Raw genomic sequence first — 20530 nt, 5'->3', positions numbered from 1 at the left:
TATCACACTAAAATGCCAGCTTCCAGAGCTGCTTAGCTGTCGCTCAAGTATGTTCTAAGACAGACTGCAGGATACGTCGATCAATGTCAAATCTTAAAACTCGACCATTGTCGAATCCAATGGCAACACAATCACCTTGAACATCATAACATGATTGCTGGAAATCGGGCGGTAGCCGAAAGAAATACATTTTTCCAAAGAGTATCCACTGCTTTTTAATATAGAGTCTTTGCAAAGAGGAGTGTCTCACTTCCTGTGTGCCTGTAGTGATATCCTCATTCATGAATAGTCCAATATTTGTGGCAAGGTACCGGTTAACTAGCGAGTATTTGAGGCTATATACTGGCTTCGATGTCTTTATTTCACTCTGCGGTTGCAGTTTAAAGCCGCCAGTGAGATAATAGCCAAGAAATCTTGAGGTCAAATGAGGTAGTGAAATATTCCAAAGCTTGATGGTGTTGTCCTTAGAGCTAGATGCGATCTGCGTGCCATCAGGTGAAAATGCCACAGCGTTGACCCAGTCTGAGTGTCCTTCCAGTGTCTCCTGAAGGTCACTCGTTGCGGTATCCCAAAGCTTGATAGTTTTGTCTTCAGAGCCAGATGCAATCTGCGTGCCATCAGGAGAAAATACCACAGCGTTGACCCATTCTGAGTGTCCTTCCAGTGTCTTCTGAAGGTCACCCGTTGCAGTATCCCAAAGCTTGATTGTTTTATCATTAGAACCAGATACGATCTGTGTACCATCGGGTGAAAAGACAACAGCGTTGACCAAGTCTGAGCGTCCTTCTACTGTCTTCTGAAGATCACCCGTTGCGGTATCCCAAAGCTTGATTGTTTTATCATTAGAACCAGATACGATCTGTGTACCATCGGGTGAAAAGGCAACAGCAATAACTGGAGCTGTGTGGCCTGCTAAGGTCTTAATCAGAGACGCCCAATTATTCTCCATCATAGGCGCTTTTCTTAGATGCATTGGAATTTTTTCCAAGTTTTTCCTCTTCAAAATACTTGATTCTGGGCTAAAAATGAGAGCAGAACTATAAATCTGTAGTAGCCAATTATGTATAGTATAGTAATGTCGTAGCAAAAAACGTATGGTATCCTGCACAAGTGCTGATACTGAAATGTGAGCGTCCTTAATAAAGTGATAAGTAAATCCCTGAAGCTCAAAAAGTATTGAAAACTCACCTTTGTTAGATCCACTAATGCTTTTAACCCTTCAATGGCTTGCGGTAGCCCACCTAGTAGGCTAAGGCATTCCAACCATTCTAACATCCTTCTATAGAGGAACATCCCGACTGCACCCTTCTCACTCAAACCATCCTGCGCCATCATCCTTGGTTCGACGTGCTGAAGATGCTGCACCCAGAAAGTAGCCGCGTAGTCTAGACATGAAAGTTGAGACTTCTTCTCTTTATCGTCTTGTAAATCAAATGATTCCTTGGTTGAGTCAGGTCGCGGTAAATCGAGAAGATTCACCTTAAGTAAATCAGATAAATAAGATAGACAGCCTTGAACAATATCATTATGTCCAAAGTGTTCATGTGAATCAAGTTTAGTCTGTCCATTCTCCCCAGCTAAGTAGTCCCGTGCAGACTGGTGAATAAACTCAATGTTTTGTTCCTGTATTCTGATAAATGAAGCACAGCGAGCAACTAACATCTGAATAGCACCTTCTTCGTTGGTGAGGCCAGTCACGCTTGGAACTCCTGCAATTTTTAATGGTCGGTATGCCAGCATCATGGCCTTTAGTAGTCGCATATACTTATAAACATCATCTGGCTCGCCTTCGCTTATCTGGGTTAATATCCGATCATAGAAAGAGTGTAAGCCCGGCGGCAAGTTTCGAATTATGGTCAAGACCTCATCTCGACTGACACTTTCGAGTGTCTTACAAACCAGGCTCACCCATAGGAAGGTCCCCTCGGCCTTTGAAGTAAGCTCGGCTTCAACTTCTGTTCGCAGAGGCTTTTTATACCTATGAAGATGACTGAGCTCATCCACTTTATGAGAAACATAGGTCTCTACCGCTTGAGAGACATATTCTGAGTTTAGATCGAGACTAACTTGGACCTGATCATGACCAATAAGCAATACCCGCTCTGCACTGTCTAATGGTCGACTCGTCAAAAGCCATTTAATCTTGGCTGGCTGATCTAGTCCATTACGTATAAGGCGTCTAAAGAAGTCAGCCATACCGTTGTCTTGACATTCATCAAGTGCGTCCACTATAATGAATATTTTTGAGCATTGGCAGTGGTCTAACATCTCCATGAGAACATTCCATAGATTCATCCACGAATTCATATCCTCAGTGAACCGGTTGTGGATAGTGTCCCAGCGGCTACGAAGAGATTCCTTTAGGCCAGGTTGCCGATTGATCAACTGTAAGATTAACCCCTTGATGATTGGTTCCAGAGTGTTGAGCGCATTGTCGGCACTTTGGCAAAATGAGTAAGCCACTATAGTAGATTCGTCGCGTGGTCGTGAAAGCTCCTCGATAAGACCGATCGACATCATGCTATCGCGATAGTAAGTAAAAAAAAGAGCGATAGTAAGGCAGGGAATTTAGAGACTTTTTCCCTTTGCCAGCACCACCCTTGATCCATAGCAGACAGGCATCTTCTCCATCTCGCCAACCCCGGTACTCTGGGTCTTGAAGAATCCATTGGAATGATTGAGGGAGTAGCTTGTCTTTGGTCTCTTTCAGCCGGTTTTTGACCGCCAGTGAGTCGGGCAATGTAAATTACGGAGGCAAAGCCGATCGATATCTTCAGTAGTTTGATTTTGAGCTATGGACTTTGTCAGTTTAATCTTTGTCTGTTTTTTCAAATTCATTGGTACATACCATAGAAACGTGCTTCAACGGGACTATAGTTGTTTTCAACCTGAAGTCCATGGTTAACGCCCCCCGTGAAAGTAATCGATGCCATGTGTAGAGTCACTGTGCTTTTAGTAGGAGATTTGTAGGTCATTCAGCTGAGTGAGGGGCAACATCCCTGCGCCTTTATTATCAGGTGACTTGATCATGTCAAACCGCATGATATTAATAATCATCCATAGCCCTTCTTAATTATGAAGATTCAGCTCTAATACATAAAATAGCAGTCCTTTTGAAAGAAAGATATCCTAGTCCAGATAACGATATCGTCGGCGTAGTAGCCCCAATTGCGTCTGATAACGCCTTTCAGCTCAGAAAAAAAAACCCCTCAATTGGTTATGGGTAATCAAGTTTCGTGTAGGATACAAGTCATCCTGGAATTAAAAGGTATTATTTTTTGGAAAAAAAATAATTTACAGCCTAGCTGAATACGATTGGGGTTGTTTCGGGTACGGGCCGAGAAACAACGAGTGTCTGTCAGAGGGGAATCTGCTTTCGAATAGCTGTATCAGAGCTTCAGAAAGAGCGGGGCGATGCTGTTATTGGTTGTGTGTGGCGTGCCTAGCAGTAATACACCGGGGTTCATCGGTACCTACGTTCCTAGGTAACGTCTAATGACCCAAGAAAGAGTATGAAGTAAAGAGACCACTTGAGCTTATCAAGGCCTGGGAAAACCAAGCAGTCGGTTTCGAGGAGCAAGATACCTGGGCATGTCTTGCTTTAAATGAGAGAATGAAGTCATATTGAAATGAGACTGACCTAATTTGACAAGCCTAATGCCATTCACATGGTTTGGGAGCTCTAGATGAGTTTCGATGTTACAACTTGTAAGATCCCAATCAGAGCCAGTTGAAGTTTGGTCACCCTTGAAAATGAAATCCGGTAGCCTCGGAACAACATGGCTTGTTTACGGAGCTCATGCTGTGCATTCCAAGGTTCCACTGAGGTTGAGGGGTTTTACATGCCTGATCCGATCTGCCCACATACAATGTACATTGGCATTTGCCTCATCTATTTAACACTTCAAATCCCTAGTTTCCTCATCCAGCTTCCAAACCTTGGAAATATAACCAATAATTTATCCTCTGAGCACTATAAACTCGTCCAAAGATTGATCTACAGGGCTTGTATTGGTATTCTTTTTGGAAAATGGCAGCAACATCCCATTTACTACCCGGCATAGGCCTGGTTATCGTAAGTCTCATTGCTTAAAAATTTAGCAGAAAGCGCTATGTTTCAACATTTAATTTCTAGGGTTCTGCCACAGGTGAGTCAACAAAAAAGAGATGATATTTTGCGGTTCACGAAATAGTTCTAATTACACTCATTTGAAGGGATTGGAAAGAGTGTTTCTTTCGCATTTGCCCGTGCTGGTGTTTCAGGTCTATTCATGGCAGATATCAACGAGAAGGACATGACAGCAACTGCAAACGATATCCGTCAAGAGATACCCGAGCTGAAAATTGTCACCCACCGAGTAGATATTGGCGATGAAGCATCCTGTATCGATTGCGTGCAAACAGCAGTGAAGACTTTTGGAAGAATAGACTATGTTCTGAACAATGTTGGAATTGGTGCAACCAACACGCCAACCCACGAACAAACTGGAGCTCATCTGGCCACAGTCCTCAACATCAACTTCGTTGGTCTTTGGAACTGTCACAGGGAGCAGATCAAGCAAATGCTGACCCAGGAGATACTCCAACTTCCGTAAGTTCAAATTGTCCCACCTGTGATCCTATCACTGATGGTATGGTCTCAATTACAGGAATGGACGTGGAAATCGCGGAGTTATTACCAACACTGCCTCTATCATGGGATTGGTTGGGGCCCCACCTGGTCATAGCCCCTACAGTGCGAGCAAACATGCGATAATAGGATTGACGAAGACGGTATGACACATATCTATTTAATTACCTTAAGCTGATATATCCAAATTAGGAGGCTGCCACGTATAGCAAAGAGGGAATTCGGATCAATAGTGTTTGCCCAGGGTATGATCTATCTATTTCTCATGAAATACACAATAACAGAACTGACTTTGACTACCTAGTTATTGTTCAACGGCAATTCTTGGGGAGAAGGGTTCACAGTCACGGACCGAGCTTGAAGCGGGTGTAGTTACTCTGGTTCCCATGGGAAGACTTGGAGAAACTGACGAGGTTTTTCTCACTAATCTTTGATTCCCTTGCATTTGGTACTAATCCGTGGCAGATTGCGGACTCGGTAGTTTTTCTCTCATCGCACATGGCAAGCTATATCACTGGATCTTCGCTGGTAGTCGATGGGTATGCTTATCCCCTCTGTTCCATTCCAAATAGACCTTGGGAACATTCTGACTCTCATTTATAGGGGATACACTGCTGTTTAGCTAGTGCTTAGGTTCTTAGAAAACTAGTTGCTTTTATTATGTCAATTCCAAATTCTCAAATGTCTCTTCAGGTTGAAAAAGGGCATTTTATCTTATATTTTCAACATCTAAGGGGTTCATCTTTCAAGTCTGCGTATCTACGTGTGAAATGAGATTAGGTCTCGGTATTTTCAAGATTATCTCTACTCGTTAATATCAACTTTTAAAGGAATCTGGTTCCATTAAATGGATGATTTGTGAAAATGGCCAAGGGAAAGCGAGAAGTTGAGTAGTTGGAAGCCTAGTTATCACGGGATGCAGGATAAATGGACGCAAAATGCTCCCATGAATTACCATATTAGGCTTAGTATATTGCGTCCATTTATCACTGCTCTAGTATGCGGCATAAAGCCAGTCTAGACATATAAATGACTTAGATGCATCAGATAAATCCAGATTGATGTGTTCTATGGCCGTGGAATCTTGATTCTTATTTTTGTTAAGAATTAAAATCAGGGTCTGCACTAAGTTTAGTGTATATATAGATTGAAGTCAAGTTCCAACTAGGCTTTATCGTACAATCGCCTCTCGTGCAGATGTTGGATTGGTTTTGAAATTATGTGGACCTGATCCTTTGCAGATGAATATGAGGTATCCACGGCAGGATTATACCCAGCTAGGCCTTCAAGTTCAAGCGCGGGCAGCATTATGAGGTTGAGTTAATATGGGATAAATTAGTTCAAAATACTAGACAGCTTCACGCCTACGCATTGTCCATCCAATAAAAAGGCCCACATCTGCGACAACAGCACGTGGTACTCCCCCTAGTGTCCAGCTTCTTTGGACCCATTTTGGGATCGACCCACCTGCATCGGACGTAGTTGCCATGGTCCATTCGATGCGAGGGTGAGACTTTCCAGCAGAAGCAGTGTTAGCGGGTGCTGCAGTCGAAGGTTTATCTGGAGAGGGTAATGTGGTGACTCTATCTACGCTGGCGTAATTAGCGAATATAGTTCGCCGAGGTACAAGAGAGAGGATCTTTTCATGCAAGGATGCATTTGATGAGGGGTCTGAGTAGACAGGAACCTGAACGGTGAGGAAACCCCTTGGGCTGGACTCGCTGGTGTATGCAGCTGAGATGGTAAGGGAGATAAAGCTGCGCGGGCTAATAATCACGCTTGGGTGGAAAGTGTGAGTTATAAGATTGACTGAGAGGTTTTTATTAGCTCACGAGGTCATTGCCATAATAGAAAGCTTCAAAAAGAGGGACATTGCTTTTTCTTACCCTCAACATCGATATCTTTGAGCTGGAAACCGTCAACCTCAAGCTCCCCAACTTCATTCCTTGGCCATTCCAGCAGCCGCTCGGAACCAGTTACACTATGTGTATATTCCATTTCGTGCTCAGCATGATTAGATCTTAAACCGCTCTCAAACTCATTCCAGGACGCCGTGCCCTTCGTAGCGGAGTCAACATGCTCGCTTTGGCGACATACCCAGAACTCGGATTTCTCCACGGCACCAACTCCTGGCTCTACAGATTTACGTCGTCGCAGAAGCTTTACAGTTGCTTCTGATGGTGTGGATGAGCGAAGCTTGGGGTCTGCGGTAAAAGACGACGGAATTGAATGGAGAACCCCAAAAGCTTCGTGAATCGCGGTGCTAATAAATGAGTGGAGTTCTGGGCGGGAGTCATTGAAAGCGAGGGATGGATGTGCTGGTAGTGAAGTGAAAGGATGAGGTTGTAATTGGAGGAGTGGCATTCTGGAATACATATAGAAAGTGCAGAGTTGTTTCGGGAAAGGGGAAGCCTAAGCTGAGAGACTGGATGCCAAGAATGCCAAGGGATCGGCGGTGCTTATTTCTGTCGATTATCGAGGTTATCATCGACGTTTGTACTTAATCTTGAGGAAAAGCCCATCTATATTTTCTTTGGACCTTAAAGGTTCGTCGCTGACAGCCCTGGGCTCTACCATATAAGCTCTGGTAAACGTTGAACAGTGAAGCATCTCCCTTGCAGATTACAAGTCCATTGGTAGTTTACTTCGTTGTCAGATATCGTTTCGTTTGCCAGCTGTGTACAGTTTTCATTAGTTTGAAGAGCCTAATTCCGGGGTCAGTGTTATTGATATTAGAAGTCCAATTGTCGTCACTAATATTTGGCGGTTGAACACATGTCTAATGTCAGACTTATAACTATGATTATTAGTATAAAGTAAATCCTATATGAGTGGTTCACACGTATGAGTGGCGCACCCAGAACACCATAGTAAAATCAAAAAAATTTAATGTCATATTTCAGCAACAATGACACTGATAAGATTTAAATATAAATTCAGATATAACGATAAGGCTCCTCATAAAGAATCAACTCACTTGAAGTAAATTAGATAGATTAATTCTAGTGGTATCATATATTACTAAAAATTACAGTATAATTTATCTATTTTAGCTTCACCTACACTTCACTTAATGATTTCCTAATCCTTCTTCACATCTATTTATCTGATCAACTAGAAATAATCCAAATTCAGGATTTGAAATTATTTTAACCGGTGGTTGTTGAGATATGACATTAAATTTTTTCGATTTTACTATGGTGTTCTGGGTGCGCCACTCACATGTGTGAACCACTCATATAGGATCTACTTTATGCTTTGATCCGCTAGTGACACTACAGACAACGAATACCCGGTCCCACACTACCTGTTTCAAATAATTCTACAAGCCCAGCACCAAGTGCTTCTTCTACTATCCAATTGAAGTGCATGCCATATAGGTCCTTCCACTTCTTTGTTTTTCCAGGCAGAATTCCGGCAAACTCTCCTCGCGCCAGCTTTGCCTGATGGTAACTCTTATCAGTCTCTATTGCGCCTTCCCAACGATCCTTGAGCATACTGAGGGGCGCCTCGGCGTGACTGGATCGCCTAAGAAGGGAGATCAAGTGGTCACGGCCTGAGCTAAGTAATCGTAGGTATGTTCCAGTGTTCGGGAGAGACAGAAATAGAGTCGCCGCACGAGCCTGGGCATTTGTCTGCACGGGTCGATCGGTGTTAAAAGGGTTGTTTGGTTCCCTCCTACTGGCCGACGAGAATGCGACGGTGGGTAAACTGGGAAGAGATGCTACATTCAACGACCCCTGCGTGATAACAGAGGATGATACAAGAAATCCAGCACGCATTAGAGCCCTATACTCGTCGATTGTGAATATACTCTGCGAGATAGCGGTACAATTCCCGATACGGTTAAGGATGTCAATAAACTTCTCTGCGGGATATCATATTAGATGGATGTCATTGCAAGAATATGATTTGATAAACTTACCCTTAACATCTATATTTAGTGCCGAGCTATCTCGCACTAGCTTCTCCCAGTCTTCAGCAAGTACTAAGCAATCGCCCAGGTCGGCTGCGTCATTACCACGCCCTGGGACGATTAGGCGCCGAACACGACCTGATTTAACGAGTTCGACAATCTCTCGTTCTACCTGTGTCGGTGCATCCATCAAGGTATGTACATGCGCAACTGAAGCGAGAGGGGGGAGCGATCGGCGCAGATTTAGGACTTCTGCGATTCGGGTACTATTCATTCCCGCTCTTTCGGGGAGCTCGTCGAAAATCTTCGTTCCGACGTATCGGATCGCTTCTTCCACATTCCCAACACGTGCAGAGTGAGTGATGTAATCCGACCTACCTATATCACCGAGGGGCTCATCTAGACCTAGTTCTGCAGCAGCGGGCTTTCTGCCGACTGCGGCAGAGGTAGGCTGTCGGCGCGCATGAGTGGCGAAGGGTGAGGCTCGGGATTTTGAGGTCACAGATCTTTTCTTTTGAATACCTGAGACTGGAGCAGAAGTGAGACGCAGTGTCATACCTGACAATGTTGGGCTTAAACTAACGAGAAGGTGGAAATGACGGTAGATTCCATGAAAGGCATACTACCCGATTATCTCATCGAAAGGTCATGTGACTTGGGTATACAAGTTTCCGCCAATCAAGGCACAAAAGGCATACTTGGTATGTGTAATACCGTATTGAAACTCATCTTTAGCGTGAAAGTTAACGAAGTTGGTACGACGCAGTTAGAATTCGCGATTTACAGATTGTAGAAGCTATGGGTCTAGTCTCCTCTTGCCAAGGTTCTATACCAAAGTGAGTTAGCTACTGATGTCCTGCCACTTTATTCAGTGTGATCAGCAACGGTTTTTACCCGAGACATCGCAATACAAACTTGCTGTTGGCCCAAGCAGCACCTGATCTTTCCCTATATGACGTAGTCGTGAGAAAACTGGAGATCTTCAGTCTTACTTGTCAAAACCCAACCTCAACCCTTCACCTAACTTCACTTGTTACTTCGGTACTCAAGTACCATTCCTCAACCTTACTGAGGCTTCAGTTCCTCAGGGACTTTTCTGTCTCACAAACCTCCGCCTCGACCTCTACTCCTCACAATTTCCCCCACCATGACGGTTTTTATCGCGTCCCTGTAAGTGGAGATAAATATTACATAGAATGCTTGCTAATGTACCAGAATAGTTTTCTCCCATACACAGTCAACTTTAAAGTCGGCACTTCTCGTAGCAGCTCTCGCAGCAGTGGTCGTCCACCAGTTCCTCTTCCCATTCCCTCGGTCGACTCGAAAGCTCCGCTCAACGCAGCTGCGAGTCTCTTTGAAAAGAATAACCCCAATGTTCAACCAGGTCTCACTCCCGGTGCGACTACCGACCATGAGCGCATTTTTGCCAGTAAGTTAGCCAAAGCCGAGACTAGCCACTCTGGCTATCCCTTCCCTCCGGAAGGTGCGGAGAATAACCACCTTCTTACGGAGAGTGAAGCCCATTCTCCAGCTTGGGGTGCGACTACATCTCTGCTCCAGCCAAAACCCCAGTCAGTTCCGTCGCCATCTCCCTCAATTCTCAAGCACGATGAGCACGTTACGCCAAACAAGGTTATTGCTGCCCAAAAGACTCCCGAAAGCGCGCCGGTTCCTTCTTACATCCATGAATTCAAGCGCAACTCACTTCATAACTCACTTCACCGAAAAATATCATTTTCTAAGGCTGATTGGTCCATTCAAAAGGCCGAGCAAGGTAACGGCGGTCTGCGCAATGCTGTGCGTTCCGCAAGTGATGCCGGTCAGTTGGAAAATATGATGTGGGTCGGCACATTGGGCATGCCCACCGATGCCCTTTCCGATTACACTCGCAATGATATCGCAGAGCGTTTGGAGGACCAATACGACTCGTTGACGGTATTTGTGAGTGATGGTGATTTTGATGGCCACTATACCCACTTCTGCAAGACCATCCTCTGGCCAGTCTTCCATTACCAGATCCCGGACAACCCGAAGAGTAAGGCATACGAAGACCATTCTTGGATTTATTATGTCAAAGTCAACCAGGAATTCGCCGAGCGCATTGCTAAGAACTGGAAGCGTGGTGATTCAATTTGGGTTCAGGATTATCATTTGCTGCTTGTGCCGGCCATGTTGCGCAAACTGATTCCAGATGCTCAGATCGGTTTCTTCTTGCACATTGCTTTCCCCTCTTCGGAGGTGTTTAAGTGCATTGCTCCGCGCAAAGAACTTTTAGAGGGTATTCTCGGTGCCAATCTCATCGGGTTCCAGACTAGTGAGTACTGTCGACACTTTTTGCAGACCTGCAGTCGTATCCTGTGCGTGGAGGCTACCCCGGAAGGAATCCAAATGGAAGATCGTTTCATCAACGTGGGGACCTTCCCGATTGGTATTGATCCTACTTCTTGGGATAAACGCCGTAGGTCATCGGACGTGGAAAGATGGGTGGATACTATTTCAGAACGTTACCACGGGAAAAGATTGATTGTCTCTCGTGATAAAACGGATTCAGTTCGTGGCATTCGCCAGAAGCTTCTGAGCTACGAATTGTTTCTCAATACCTATCCTGAGTGGGCGGACCAGGTGGTCTTGATCCAGGTTGCAACTAGCACGACGGAGCAGCCGGAGCTGGAGGCAACTATCTCTGATATCGCTATGCGGATCAACTCTACGCATTCGACCCTGGCTCACCAGCCTCTAGTTTTCTTGAAACAAGATCTAGCATTCCCACAATATCTGGCCCTCATTACTGTGGCAGATGCTCTCATGATCACCAGTCTTCGTGAAGGTATGAACTTGACCAGTCACGAATTCGTTTTTTGCCAGGATGGCAGCTACGGCAACAAGAAATACGGATCTCTCATCCTTAGTGAGTTCACTGGCAGTGCGTCTGTTTTCGGAAGCCATGCGCTCTTGGTGAACCCATGGGACTATCGCCAATGCTCAGAAGCCATATACACAGCTCTGACCCGGGATGAAAAAACGCGAAAGGAGGTATGGGAGAAAATGCTCCGCGCCGTCTTGAAGAACTCAACCGGTAATTGGGTTAAGTCATTTAGCCAAACTTTGAAGCGGGTTTGGAACGAACAGTCATCGCGTGAGATTATGGCTGTGCCTCGACTTTCGATTTCTCGACTTACCGAGCAGTACCGAGGCAGCAAGCGCCGGCTCATAATTGTCGATTATGAAGGCACTATGGCATCGTGGGGATCCCCACACAGTATCATTCTGACAACCCCACAGCGTGCAATCACCGCCCTGACTGACCTCACCGATGATCCAAACAACATTGTATACGTCATGAGCTCCCGCATGCCGGAGGAGATGGAGCGTCTGTTCCGTCGAGTCAATAACCTCGGCCTCATCTCCGAGAACGGGTGCTTTACGCGCGATCCTCAATCCGATGAATGGACCAGTCTCATCAACATGGACCACGTTCATGAATGGAAAGAGTCAATTTCGAAGATTCTGGGCTACTTCAAGGATCGCATCGAGGGTGCCTGGATCGAAAAGCTGCACTGCTCGCTTATTTTTCACTATGGAACGGCTGAAGATTCTATAAGTGCTGGTCGTCTCGCTGCTGAGTGTGCAGACCATCTCAATGACGCTTGCGCGAACCAGCACGTGCACGCCGTCCCTATCGACGGCGCTCTGGTGGTCGAGACTGCAGGTATTAACAAGGCATCAGCAGCCGAGCTGGTCTGGCGCTGGTGCTTAGAGGCCGCGGAAAAGGACGAGAAACCAATTAAGCCTGATTTCTTACTAGTTATCGGTGATAATCGTGATGATGAGCCCGTGTTCCGCTGGGCCAACAAGCTGCAGAGTACCAAGGCAGTTGACTACTCGATGACAGTCACTTTGGGATCACGCAGTACCGAGGCCAAGGCCACATTGACGCAGGGTGTTACAGGTAATTACATCCATTGACATCGTTTATTACCATTCCTCAAAATTAACTCTCCCTACAGGCGTTCTTTCTTGTTTGCAACAATTGGTGGCTCCTTCGGAGCCCCAGTCATTGCCCATTTCGGCATGATTAGCAATTTCTACACCAAAACGAGGGAAATGCTAAGACGAGCTCATGAATTATTTTAATTAGCATTTCGGAGTTACTTTTTCCCTTGGCTCGATAATTCTCAGTTTCTTGAAGTCGGGTTTCTATCACATAGATGCAAAAGTTCCAAGACAAATACCTAGATAGCTTTTACTTCTCTCCTCTATGGGGCGTTTCAGACTCAATACATCAAGGACTGCTTTATTCAAAATCATTCCACTATCTTTTACTTGGATCAGTTGATAACCTAGATGTCTTCTTAATCTTATCTTAGATCTTGATCTCTAAAAGCTTACTCATCCGCGTCGGCTATGAATAACTAAACAACCGAGGTTCGGCCTAGATGTGTAACTACATGTGGTATGGAATCTAATATCTTTGAAACTCATTTCTCTAATTCAGTTTTCAATTAGTGCATGTCCTACAGTAATAATTACCGAGTCAGACATGTCTTCTATCAACGCGACCTTTGAGGATGCTATTCGCGTTATCCCGCAAGGGTCCAACAAATACAGTGCTCATCTCCGCCCAGAGTGGTGCATAGGAACTGGTACAAACTCCACAAATCCGAACTCAGCCTCAAACACACTAACGGAGTGATAGTTCCCCATGGTGGCTACACAGCAGCAGTGATCTACAAACTAGCTCTTACCCACTTCTCATATGCCCATCCAGAGCAATATGACACCCCAGCTACGCCAATATCACTCCAACTCTCCTTCTTACGGCGCACAGCTGCCGGTCCTACGATTCTAGAAGTTGAGGACTTAAAGCTCGGCACTCGGACAAGCACAATCCAGGCCAAGCTATTTCAACCCTCAGAGAAAGACCCAGGCCGACTCGAGCTCAAACTCACAGGCTTCATCACTGTTAGTCCACCAAGTGCGGAGGTAGGTATCAGCGCCTCAACAGGCTGGAAGCCATACCCAGCCACACCGCTAGGCTCCTTAGCAGATGGACGCGTCAATTTATCATCGCTGGCCCAAATAGGCCGCGACGGCGCCTGGATAAAGCTCAACACACCATTTCCTGAGTTTCGGCGTGCGGGTACGCAGGTGGAACTATATGGCCCCAGCAAGAGATTTACGCACCTGGAACAGACCGAGTCAATGGTTGTAGATCAATGGTCACGATTCCGGCCGGGTGGGGATAAGAGTGCGCGGTGGACTGATGCTGCGGTAGTCTATCTGACTGATATGTTTCCGATGGCCATGAATGGGTTTGATAGCGTTTCTACGACGGCTGTGGCGAAAACCCAGGGCACATCTTCAGGGAAGCAGGTAAAATTCTGGTATCCGACTGTCACTTTAAACATTGAAATGAAGAAGCATCTGCCTACTGAGGGGGGTGGAGTGGCTATATAGCCGGATTGTGACGAAGGTTATGAGAGATGGAAGGACAGATTTAGATGTGACTATTTTAGATGCGAATGGGGAGGTCATTGCGATGAGCACGCAAGTTGGGTTGGTTGTAAGTGCGAGTCGTAATATTGGGTCTAGAAAGATGGAGAAGCTATAGATTTGAGATTTGAAGACGGTAAGGTAGATCAATTAATGTTTGTAACGGATTTGGTATGTAAATTCAGCTGCAGATCAATACAGTTGAAAGGTTCTATGTACATTGGCAAGCACAGTTCCATCTATGTCGGTAATAATTTACAACTTTTCAGCTGGCGTGAGAATCCAGAAACCCATAGCATCAGCCTTGACCTTCTCCCGTTTCGTCCACTCTAAATGACCACCAGAGTCATCATCTTCTTGAATAGCTTGCGCTCGCACCCAAAACTTCTTTCCATCACGCGCAACAACCCTTGAACGAATAACCAAGACTCCAGGCGTCGTCACCTGCCCTTTATACCGCACATCTAATTGAACAGTAACCGGATCGCCAGATCTCGGTAGTTGGCTGGTATGCGCCGCAATAGCATTGAACATAGCCTGATCAATCAAGGTGGCCGTAATTCCACCATGAGTCGTCTCCGGACGACCGAGTACTCCATCTTGGAGCGCAAAAATCATGAGAACATCAGGCGGTGTTGCGCTTGGAGTCGGGTTTGCCTTGGCCGCCGCAACATCTTGCTTCGTTGCAGGAAGCCAGGTTGGGACTTTGGATGGTGGTAGAGAAACGTCTCGCCGTTGAAGGGTTAAGACATGTGGAATCGTGTTCTCGGTTTTTGTTGTTCTGGAGAAGAAATTGTCTTCGCCGTTAGGCTTTGGGCTGCGTGCTTCTGTTGAGATCGGTGTGTAGTCCTTTGAAGAAATGAGGGAATTGATCCACGGATCAGGTCTGAAATGAACAATGGCAGCTTCTGTATCTGGATCCATCGTTCCAATTAAATTCAACATTGATGCTCTCTGTTTATGATTTTTTTTAGCCTCGGCTTGAGCGGAGATAAGACGGGATCACGTGTGATACTAAACCTATATCCAACCTCATATTGTCGTTGAGATGTTAGCTAACCTAGTCAATAGCAGTAGAAAGTGTAGATCAGTTTAATGTAATGTCTCGTGTGAACACATAATCAAGCTGAGATATGTGTGATTTGAATCCGTCAACAGCTATATGAATCATGCCCATGAGACTACTACATACACGATTAGTAGACAACGAGTGATGAAAAATAATTATAATTTCCCACTGAAAGACTCATTTATAGATCAGCTTTCCATGTGTCCGAGATTTACCGTCACCTGAGCTTCTAAGCACTGAATTTTCCCTTCTTGGTATGTTATCGGGGGGTGACAGCTGCAAGGGGGTTACCAATGGGGAATCTCAGTCTGGAATGCGCTGTAAAAATCAAGAATTGCCAGTTGCATTCGATTTCAAAAAACGAGGGGAAATAAGGAAGCTCAGAAAGTTGTGTGACTCGAGGAAATTCGAAATCGAAATGAATGTGTTGGCAGAAGGGAATTGGAAGAAGCTGTGCAACAGAGAAAGAAAAGAAATAAAGTGTTTTGACTGTAAGTTAGGTTAGGGAGCATTGGTATGTAGTTTGTTTCCCCTCCCCTGTCCTTTGTCTCTGTAGTTACCCTGGCACTCGCACTTTCCAAAATATTTCCCTTCCCCATAAGCGCTTTCTCTCTTTTATCTCTCCTCCCCTCCCCTTCTCAACTCTCAGCTCTCAACTCTCTCTTTCTCTCCTCACATCTCTCAAATCTCGTATCTTTCACACTCTTACCAAACATTCATCATGCATACCTCTATTCCTATCCTCTTGACTCTTGCAGTCTCTGTTCTCGGTGGCAATTATACCTTCCCCGCTGGATTCAACATCGGCCTGATCGACCCACAGGAGCTGAGTATGTTGACCACCGCCATTTCAAGTACCTTTTTTTTTGCTGACCATCTTAGCTTCCTGGTGTCTTGGAGAGCGCAATGTTTGCCCCTCAGTTTGCCAGGGTTCAACCAAGCAGAATAGCTGTGATCCAGTATGTTCCATGACACTCCATTCCCCCAACGACAGCTGACCTCTCTTCTCCTCAGTCTACCCTGAACTTTGACTGTGTCTGCTCCGATGGTACCGCCCCCGACATGTCCCAGTACATGCAGTCTATCCCATTCTACGTCTGCGAGGCTAGCTTCGGCCAGTGCATCGACTCGCACCCCAACGACGCGATGGGCCAGGAGGCTTGCAAGAAGGCCTCGAGCTGTGGAACTAAGAACGCCAGTGCTACTGAGACCACCTCTTCTTCCACAGCCACAGCCACCCTCTCTACTAGCACCGACACTGACTCCACCAAGCCTTCAGTTTCGTCTTCGTCCTCCGTGGCCGCTGCTAGCTCCACTAGCACCAAGAATGCTGCCCTTCCTCATGGTGGTCTCATTGAGGATTATTCGACTACCTTTATGGCGAGCGTCATGCTTCTGGCCATGCGCCTAGTCCTGTAAAGATGCACGATGACTTATTCATGATCGTACCACATTGAGGTTCGGCTTCTCGAGTCATTTGACTCATTTCACGCTGTATCTTCTTTATCCTGTTATCTCAGCATGATCGCGTCTGATTACTCTTCTTGAGCACCTGTCTTTTTATTCCCCATTCCAGAAAGCTTCGAGCTTGTGCTCATTTTATCCTGTTATCTATGGACACGATGTCCTTCGTCAGTTCTTGGCGAGGTGGACTGTCTCAATGACTATGGCCACGGCGATATATCGTCTTAATAATACTGTCAATCATTGATCAACCTGTTATGGTGTTCTAGTATTCTTGTAGCCCGTAAATTGTATGATTTGGTGTAATTTGTGGAAGAATGGTGTTGGATGTTCAGTGTTGGTGGTTTTGTATGTTCTCGTGTTCCATTTTCGCCAAGACTTTTCTGTCACACACTGAAATTTCTCATTATCGATAGACTCCACCATCAAAGAACCTCTGCTCTTCCCCCCCCTTCTCCTTCCACACACATCCCTCAATATGCCTGCTCCGACCACTACCCTCCTCATTGAGGGTTCTTTCTCCGAGCTCGCCGAGGAGTTTACCCAGTACATCGATGCCGTTCGCAAAGAGGGTAGCCTCCAGTCGGAGATCGCCCCGCTCCTCGAGCCACTCCGCGAGCAAGAAACCGCCAGCCAGGAGCCTGATCTGAAGCAGCGCGATGAGGTCCTTAAGAAGATTGTTGGTGCCGCGACCGCCTTGAATGCTGCTCCCGAAAAAGGTGAGTTTTTCGATTTGCCATGGCAGACTGATATTCTGAATATCAAACACCGCGGCTTTTTTTTTTTTCGTTGCTTTCTGCGATGAAATGTATGCTCACATTGGACACAACGATAGAGATCATTCCTTCATACAACCTGCTTGTGCACCTTGTGCACCAGTCCTCCAACCCTGATATGTTCCTTCCTCGCATCTGCACGTATCTCGCTAAGCCTATCACCACCTCCCCCCAATTCGGCCCTACCCTGGCCATCTCTATCCTCACCACCATCTTCAACACTTTGCCCGCCACTGAATCAAGCCGGTACCACGTTCTCCTCGCCATTGTGGCCGTGATCCGCCAGTCTGCATCTGGATACGCCTTCGAGGCCTTGAGGCCACAACTCGTTTCGCAGCTGCCCACATGGTTGTCCGAGTGGGATCTAGAGAATGAGGAGGCTCAGAAGTTGCACTTGGCAATCGCTGATGCAGCTACTGCCGCTGGCGATGATGACCTGGCTCAGTCGCACGTCATGCAGGCTCTGCAGACCATTTCCGCAGCTGATTCTAGCAAGCCTGCCGCTCGTGATCTGGCTGTGCGCGCTCTCGCTTCTGCGCTGCGTCGCCCCGGTGTCTTCGACTTCAACTCTCTGACCTCATCTGACGCTGTCCAGGGCCTCCGCTCCAGCGATAGCACCCTGTTTGAGCTTTTGGAGATTTTCACCTCGGACACTCTCGATGCCTACGAGGAGTTCATTTCCGCCAACCCTCTCGCTTCTATCTCTGGCGGTGTTCTCGCTGAATCCGCCGATGCCCTCCAGACCAAGTTGCGTCTGTTGACTCTGACTTCGCTTGCAGCCTCTACCCCATCCCGCTCGCTCGCCTATTCCGCTATTTCATCTGCTCTGCGTGTTCCCGCTACCGAAGTTGAGGTGTGGGTTATCAACACCATCCGCGCCGGTCTGGTCGAGGGTAAGCTTTCGCAGCTGCGCCAGGAGTTCCTCATCCACCGCGCCACTTACCGCGTGTTCGGCGAGAAACAGTGGACCGAGGTCCAGGGCCGCCTGATGGTCTGGCGCCGCTCGCTCGAGAATGTTCTGAATGTTATCCGCTCTGAGCGTGAGCGCTTCGTCCGCGATGGCATTCAGGCCGCCGCAGACCAGGAGGCCACTGCAGCTCAAAACAAGAACGGCGACAAGGGCCGCACCATGGAGCGGCGGCGTCTGCCGACACAGTCCTCGCAACCGCGCGAGGTCGAGGTTGTTAGCGAGTAAATGTTCTTTGCTTGGGAATGCATGGATCAGGTGTTTTAATGAGATGGAATAGAGCCAAAAATCTCAATGAACACATTAAAATTTATGTCTTTCCGCTAATAGAGGGGAGATGATGTCCTTATTTTCTTTTTCCCTTTTTCCCCATGCATTCGATACTTTTTTTCTTATTCTTCACTTTTTGTCTGATCAGTTGTTTACTGATCCCCATCGAGATATGGGATCCCCACGAATCATGTCATGTCTTTTTCTTCTCATTTTTGTCTTGTGTCTTGTTTCCTGGAGGAATAAAACCCGTTGAAATGATTTATTTCCTGACCTTAGATCAAGAAAAAGAAAAGCAATTTATTCCATGATACTATATGACTTGAGTAAAATCAATATTTTTCATTTTGTTGCTTCAATGAGAGAACTGCATTCAGGTACATAACTAGAGTGCATCCACAGTCTTTCTCAAGTCGATAAACGCCTTTGGAATCTTGGACAACTCCCAATTCACCTATCGATTGATCCAATCAGTCTGAACGAGAAATATACTCGCTGTACATAGAATTCCAAAATTATCAGATATAACCCTAATTACTCCGTATAATCTAGATTGCTCCAGTAGATGAAGGTATACACGATCAGCAACTAATCCCGTTCCGGCAACCCCAACTCCTTTTTTTTTCCCTTCCCCTTTCACTCTACTATTTAACAGCCTCCATGTCTCTCCCCTCCTGCACCCGTCAATTGCTTACCGGAGCTCTCTCCAAGTCTCGATCCCTACCAGTCCGCCTCTCATCGTCTTCCCGTCTCTACTCAACTGGACCCAAGCCTCCGCCCAAGAAAGACTCAGATTTCAAGATCTTGCCCATCCTAGCCCTGATCGGCATCAGCTCAGGCTCCTACTTGCTCCTCGTCAAATCCCGAACTGGTCAAACTCCTGGTCCTAAATAAGAACGATATCTCCGTCACAATCAGGCCATTCCCAGCGAATCCCCCCTCACCCGAAACAGACACGGAAACCTAAACCGACCCTAAACTAAACCCGGAATAAACACAACTCAACAAAACAAGCTACATCTACCCCCTCAAATCCAACACACACAATGGCCGCTACAACCCCCCGCTTCTCTACAAAAGATGTTACAGTCGTCTTCTTCCTCGGTGGCCCCGGCAGCGGAAAGGGCACCCAATCCGCCAACCTAGTCAAAGACTACGGCTTCGTGCACCTATCAGCCGGCGACCTCCTCCGCGCTGAGCAAGTCCGCCAAGGTAGTGAGTACGGCGAAATGATCAAGACTTACATCCGTGAGGGCAAGATCGTTCCAATGGAGGTGACCGTAGCTCTCTTGTCAAACGCCATGGCCGAGTCCCTGGCCACAGCCCCACCACCCGCTGGCACGAAAGCTCGATTCCTGATCGACGGCTTCCCCCGCAAACTGGACCAAGCCGTCTTCTTTGAGAAGACCGTTTGTGTCTCCGAGCTCGTCCTATTCTTGGATTGCCCCGAGGACGTCATGGAAGCCCGGTTACTGAAGCGGGGTGAGACTAGTGGGCGTGAGGATGACAATGCTGAGTCTATCCGCAAGCGCTTCCGCACTTTTGTCGAGACTTCTATGCCTGTTGTTGAGGACTTTAGGGGAAAGGATAAGGTTGTCGAGGTTGAGGCTACTAAGTCTGTTGATGAAGTGTACGCTAAGGTTAAAGAAGGGATTGAGAAGCGTGGGCTGCATGCTCGTTCTTAGGGTGGGGTTTTGTACACATAAATTTGTTTGGATTATTTCAAGCCCTTTAACTATTGAGAATGAACTGGGTTCTTGGCCAGTGACTGAGCCATCTATAAGACTATATTTACCTAGGTATCGGCACTTTACGAAATCAGGATACTTCCAGATATTTGATTTGAAATATGTGATTGTGATCTAAAAAGTCTGATCGACTATACTCTGGCCAGCGCTGCTAGTCCATCTTCTGGAGTGCAAGCGTCTAGAGTCGGTTCTATAGC

General features: G+C 46.4%; 11 protein-coding genes across 11 annotated transcripts; 7 read left to right on the top strand and 4 right to left on the bottom strand.

Moving 5' to 3' along the window:
* Positions 1 to 43: 43 nt before the first annotated feature.
* N7495_002891 (G-protein beta WD- 40 repeats containing protein) lies at positions 44 to 2933 on the bottom strand (the record flags this gene model as incomplete). Its single annotated transcript, XM_057205560.1, has 5 exons — positions 44 to 1135; positions 1189 to 2521; positions 2577 to 2694; positions 2751 to 2792; positions 2849 to 2933. The coding sequence occupies 5 exons, from the start codon at positions 2931 to 2933 to the stop codon at positions 44 to 46; spliced, it is 2670 nt and encodes an 889-aa protein (XP_057066167.1).
* Positions 2934 to 4030: 1097 nt separating this feature from the next.
* On the top strand, positions 4031 to 5252 carry N7495_002890 (SDR family NAD(P)-dependent oxidoreductase; the record flags this gene model as incomplete). The annotated part of the gene is made up of 8 exons (XM_057205559.1): positions 4031 to 4075; positions 4136 to 4148; positions 4216 to 4591; positions 4650 to 4773; positions 4823 to 4875; positions 4935 to 5043; positions 5096 to 5169; positions 5234 to 5252. The coding sequence occupies 8 exons, from the start codon at positions 4031 to 4033 to the stop codon at positions 5250 to 5252; spliced, it is 813 nt and encodes a 270-aa protein (XP_057066166.1).
* A 726-nt stretch (positions 5253 to 5978) lies between these two features.
* Positions 5979 to 6994, bottom strand: N7495_002889 (SRPBCC family protein; the record flags this gene model as incomplete). The annotated part of the gene is made up of 2 exons (XM_057205558.1): positions 5979 to 6439; positions 6517 to 6994. 2 exons carry the CDS (start codon positions 6992 to 6994, stop codon positions 5979 to 5981), a joined length of 939 nt encoding a protein of 312 aa, XP_057066165.1.
* Positions 6995 to 7905: 911 nt separating this feature from the next.
* On the bottom strand, positions 7906 to 9102 carry N7495_002888 (Stk19 family serine/threonine-protein kinase; the record flags this gene model as incomplete). The annotated part of the gene is made up of 2 exons (XM_057205557.1): positions 7906 to 8498; positions 8556 to 9102. The coding sequence occupies 2 exons, from the start codon at positions 9100 to 9102 to the stop codon at positions 7906 to 7908; spliced, it is 1140 nt and encodes a 379-aa protein (XP_057066164.1).
* Positions 9103 to 9693: 591 nt separating this feature from the next.
* Positions 9694 to 12621, top strand: N7495_002887 (putative alpha,alpha-trehalose phosphate synthase subunit TPS3; the record flags this gene model as incomplete). The annotated part of the gene is made up of 3 exons (XM_057205556.1): positions 9694 to 9716; positions 9767 to 12495; positions 12554 to 12621. 3 exons carry the CDS (start codon positions 9694 to 9696, stop codon positions 12619 to 12621), a joined length of 2820 nt encoding a protein of 939 aa, XP_057066163.1.
* Positions 12622 to 13086: 465 nt separating this feature from the next.
* On the top strand, positions 13087 to 14003 carry N7495_002886 (thioesterase family protein; the record flags this gene model as incomplete). The annotated part of the gene is made up of 2 exons (XM_057205555.1): positions 13087 to 13189; positions 13243 to 14003. 2 exons carry the CDS (start codon positions 13087 to 13089, stop codon positions 14001 to 14003), a joined length of 864 nt encoding a protein of 287 aa, XP_057066162.1.
* A 291-nt stretch (positions 14004 to 14294) lies between these two features.
* N7495_002885 (PaaI family thioesterase) lies at positions 14295 to 14984 on the bottom strand (the record flags this gene model as incomplete). Its single annotated transcript, XM_057205554.1, has 1 exon — positions 14295 to 14984. The coding sequence occupies one exon, from the start codon at positions 14982 to 14984 to the stop codon at positions 14295 to 14297; it is 690 nt and encodes a 229-aa protein (XP_057066161.1).
* An 845-nt stretch (positions 14985 to 15829) lies between these two features.
* On the top strand, positions 15830 to 16527 carry N7495_002884 (uncharacterized protein; the record flags this gene model as incomplete). Its single annotated transcript, XM_057205553.1, has 3 exons — positions 15830 to 15938; positions 15991 to 16067; positions 16123 to 16527. 3 exons carry the CDS (start codon positions 15830 to 15832, stop codon positions 16525 to 16527), a joined length of 591 nt encoding a protein of 196 aa, XP_057066160.1.
* Positions 16528 to 17050: 523 nt separating this feature from the next.
* Positions 17051 to 18543, top strand: N7495_002883 (PCI domain protein; the record flags this gene model as incomplete). The annotated part of the gene is made up of 2 exons (XM_057205552.1): positions 17051 to 17291; positions 17408 to 18543. 2 exons carry the CDS (start codon positions 17051 to 17053, stop codon positions 18541 to 18543), a joined length of 1377 nt encoding a protein of 458 aa, XP_057066159.1.
* A 702-nt stretch (positions 18544 to 19245) lies between these two features.
* N7495_002882 (uncharacterized protein) lies at positions 19246 to 19479 on the top strand (the record flags this gene model as incomplete). The annotated part of the gene is made up of 1 exon (XM_057205551.1): positions 19246 to 19479. The coding sequence occupies one exon, from the start codon at positions 19246 to 19248 to the stop codon at positions 19477 to 19479; it is 234 nt and encodes a 77-aa protein (XP_057066158.1).
* Positions 19480 to 19631: 152 nt separating this feature from the next.
* On the top strand, positions 19632 to 20270 carry ura6 (uridylate kinase ura6; the record flags this gene model as incomplete). The annotated part of the gene is made up of 1 exon (XM_057205550.1): positions 19632 to 20270. One exon carries the CDS (start codon positions 19632 to 19634, stop codon positions 20268 to 20270), a length of 639 nt encoding a protein of 212 aa, XP_057066157.1.
* Between the last annotated feature and the right edge of the window lie 260 nt (positions 20271 to 20530).

Source organism: Penicillium taxi (genome assembly GCF_028828555.1).
Source record: "Penicillium taxi strain IBT 34144 chromosome Unknown utg000002l_segment0_segment0, whole genome shotgun sequence".
In the NCBI taxonomy this organism is placed as follows: Eukaryota; Fungi; Ascomycota; class Eurotiomycetes; order Eurotiales; family Aspergillaceae; genus Penicillium; species Penicillium taxi.
This window is presented reverse-complemented; position numbering and strand designations above follow the sequence as displayed.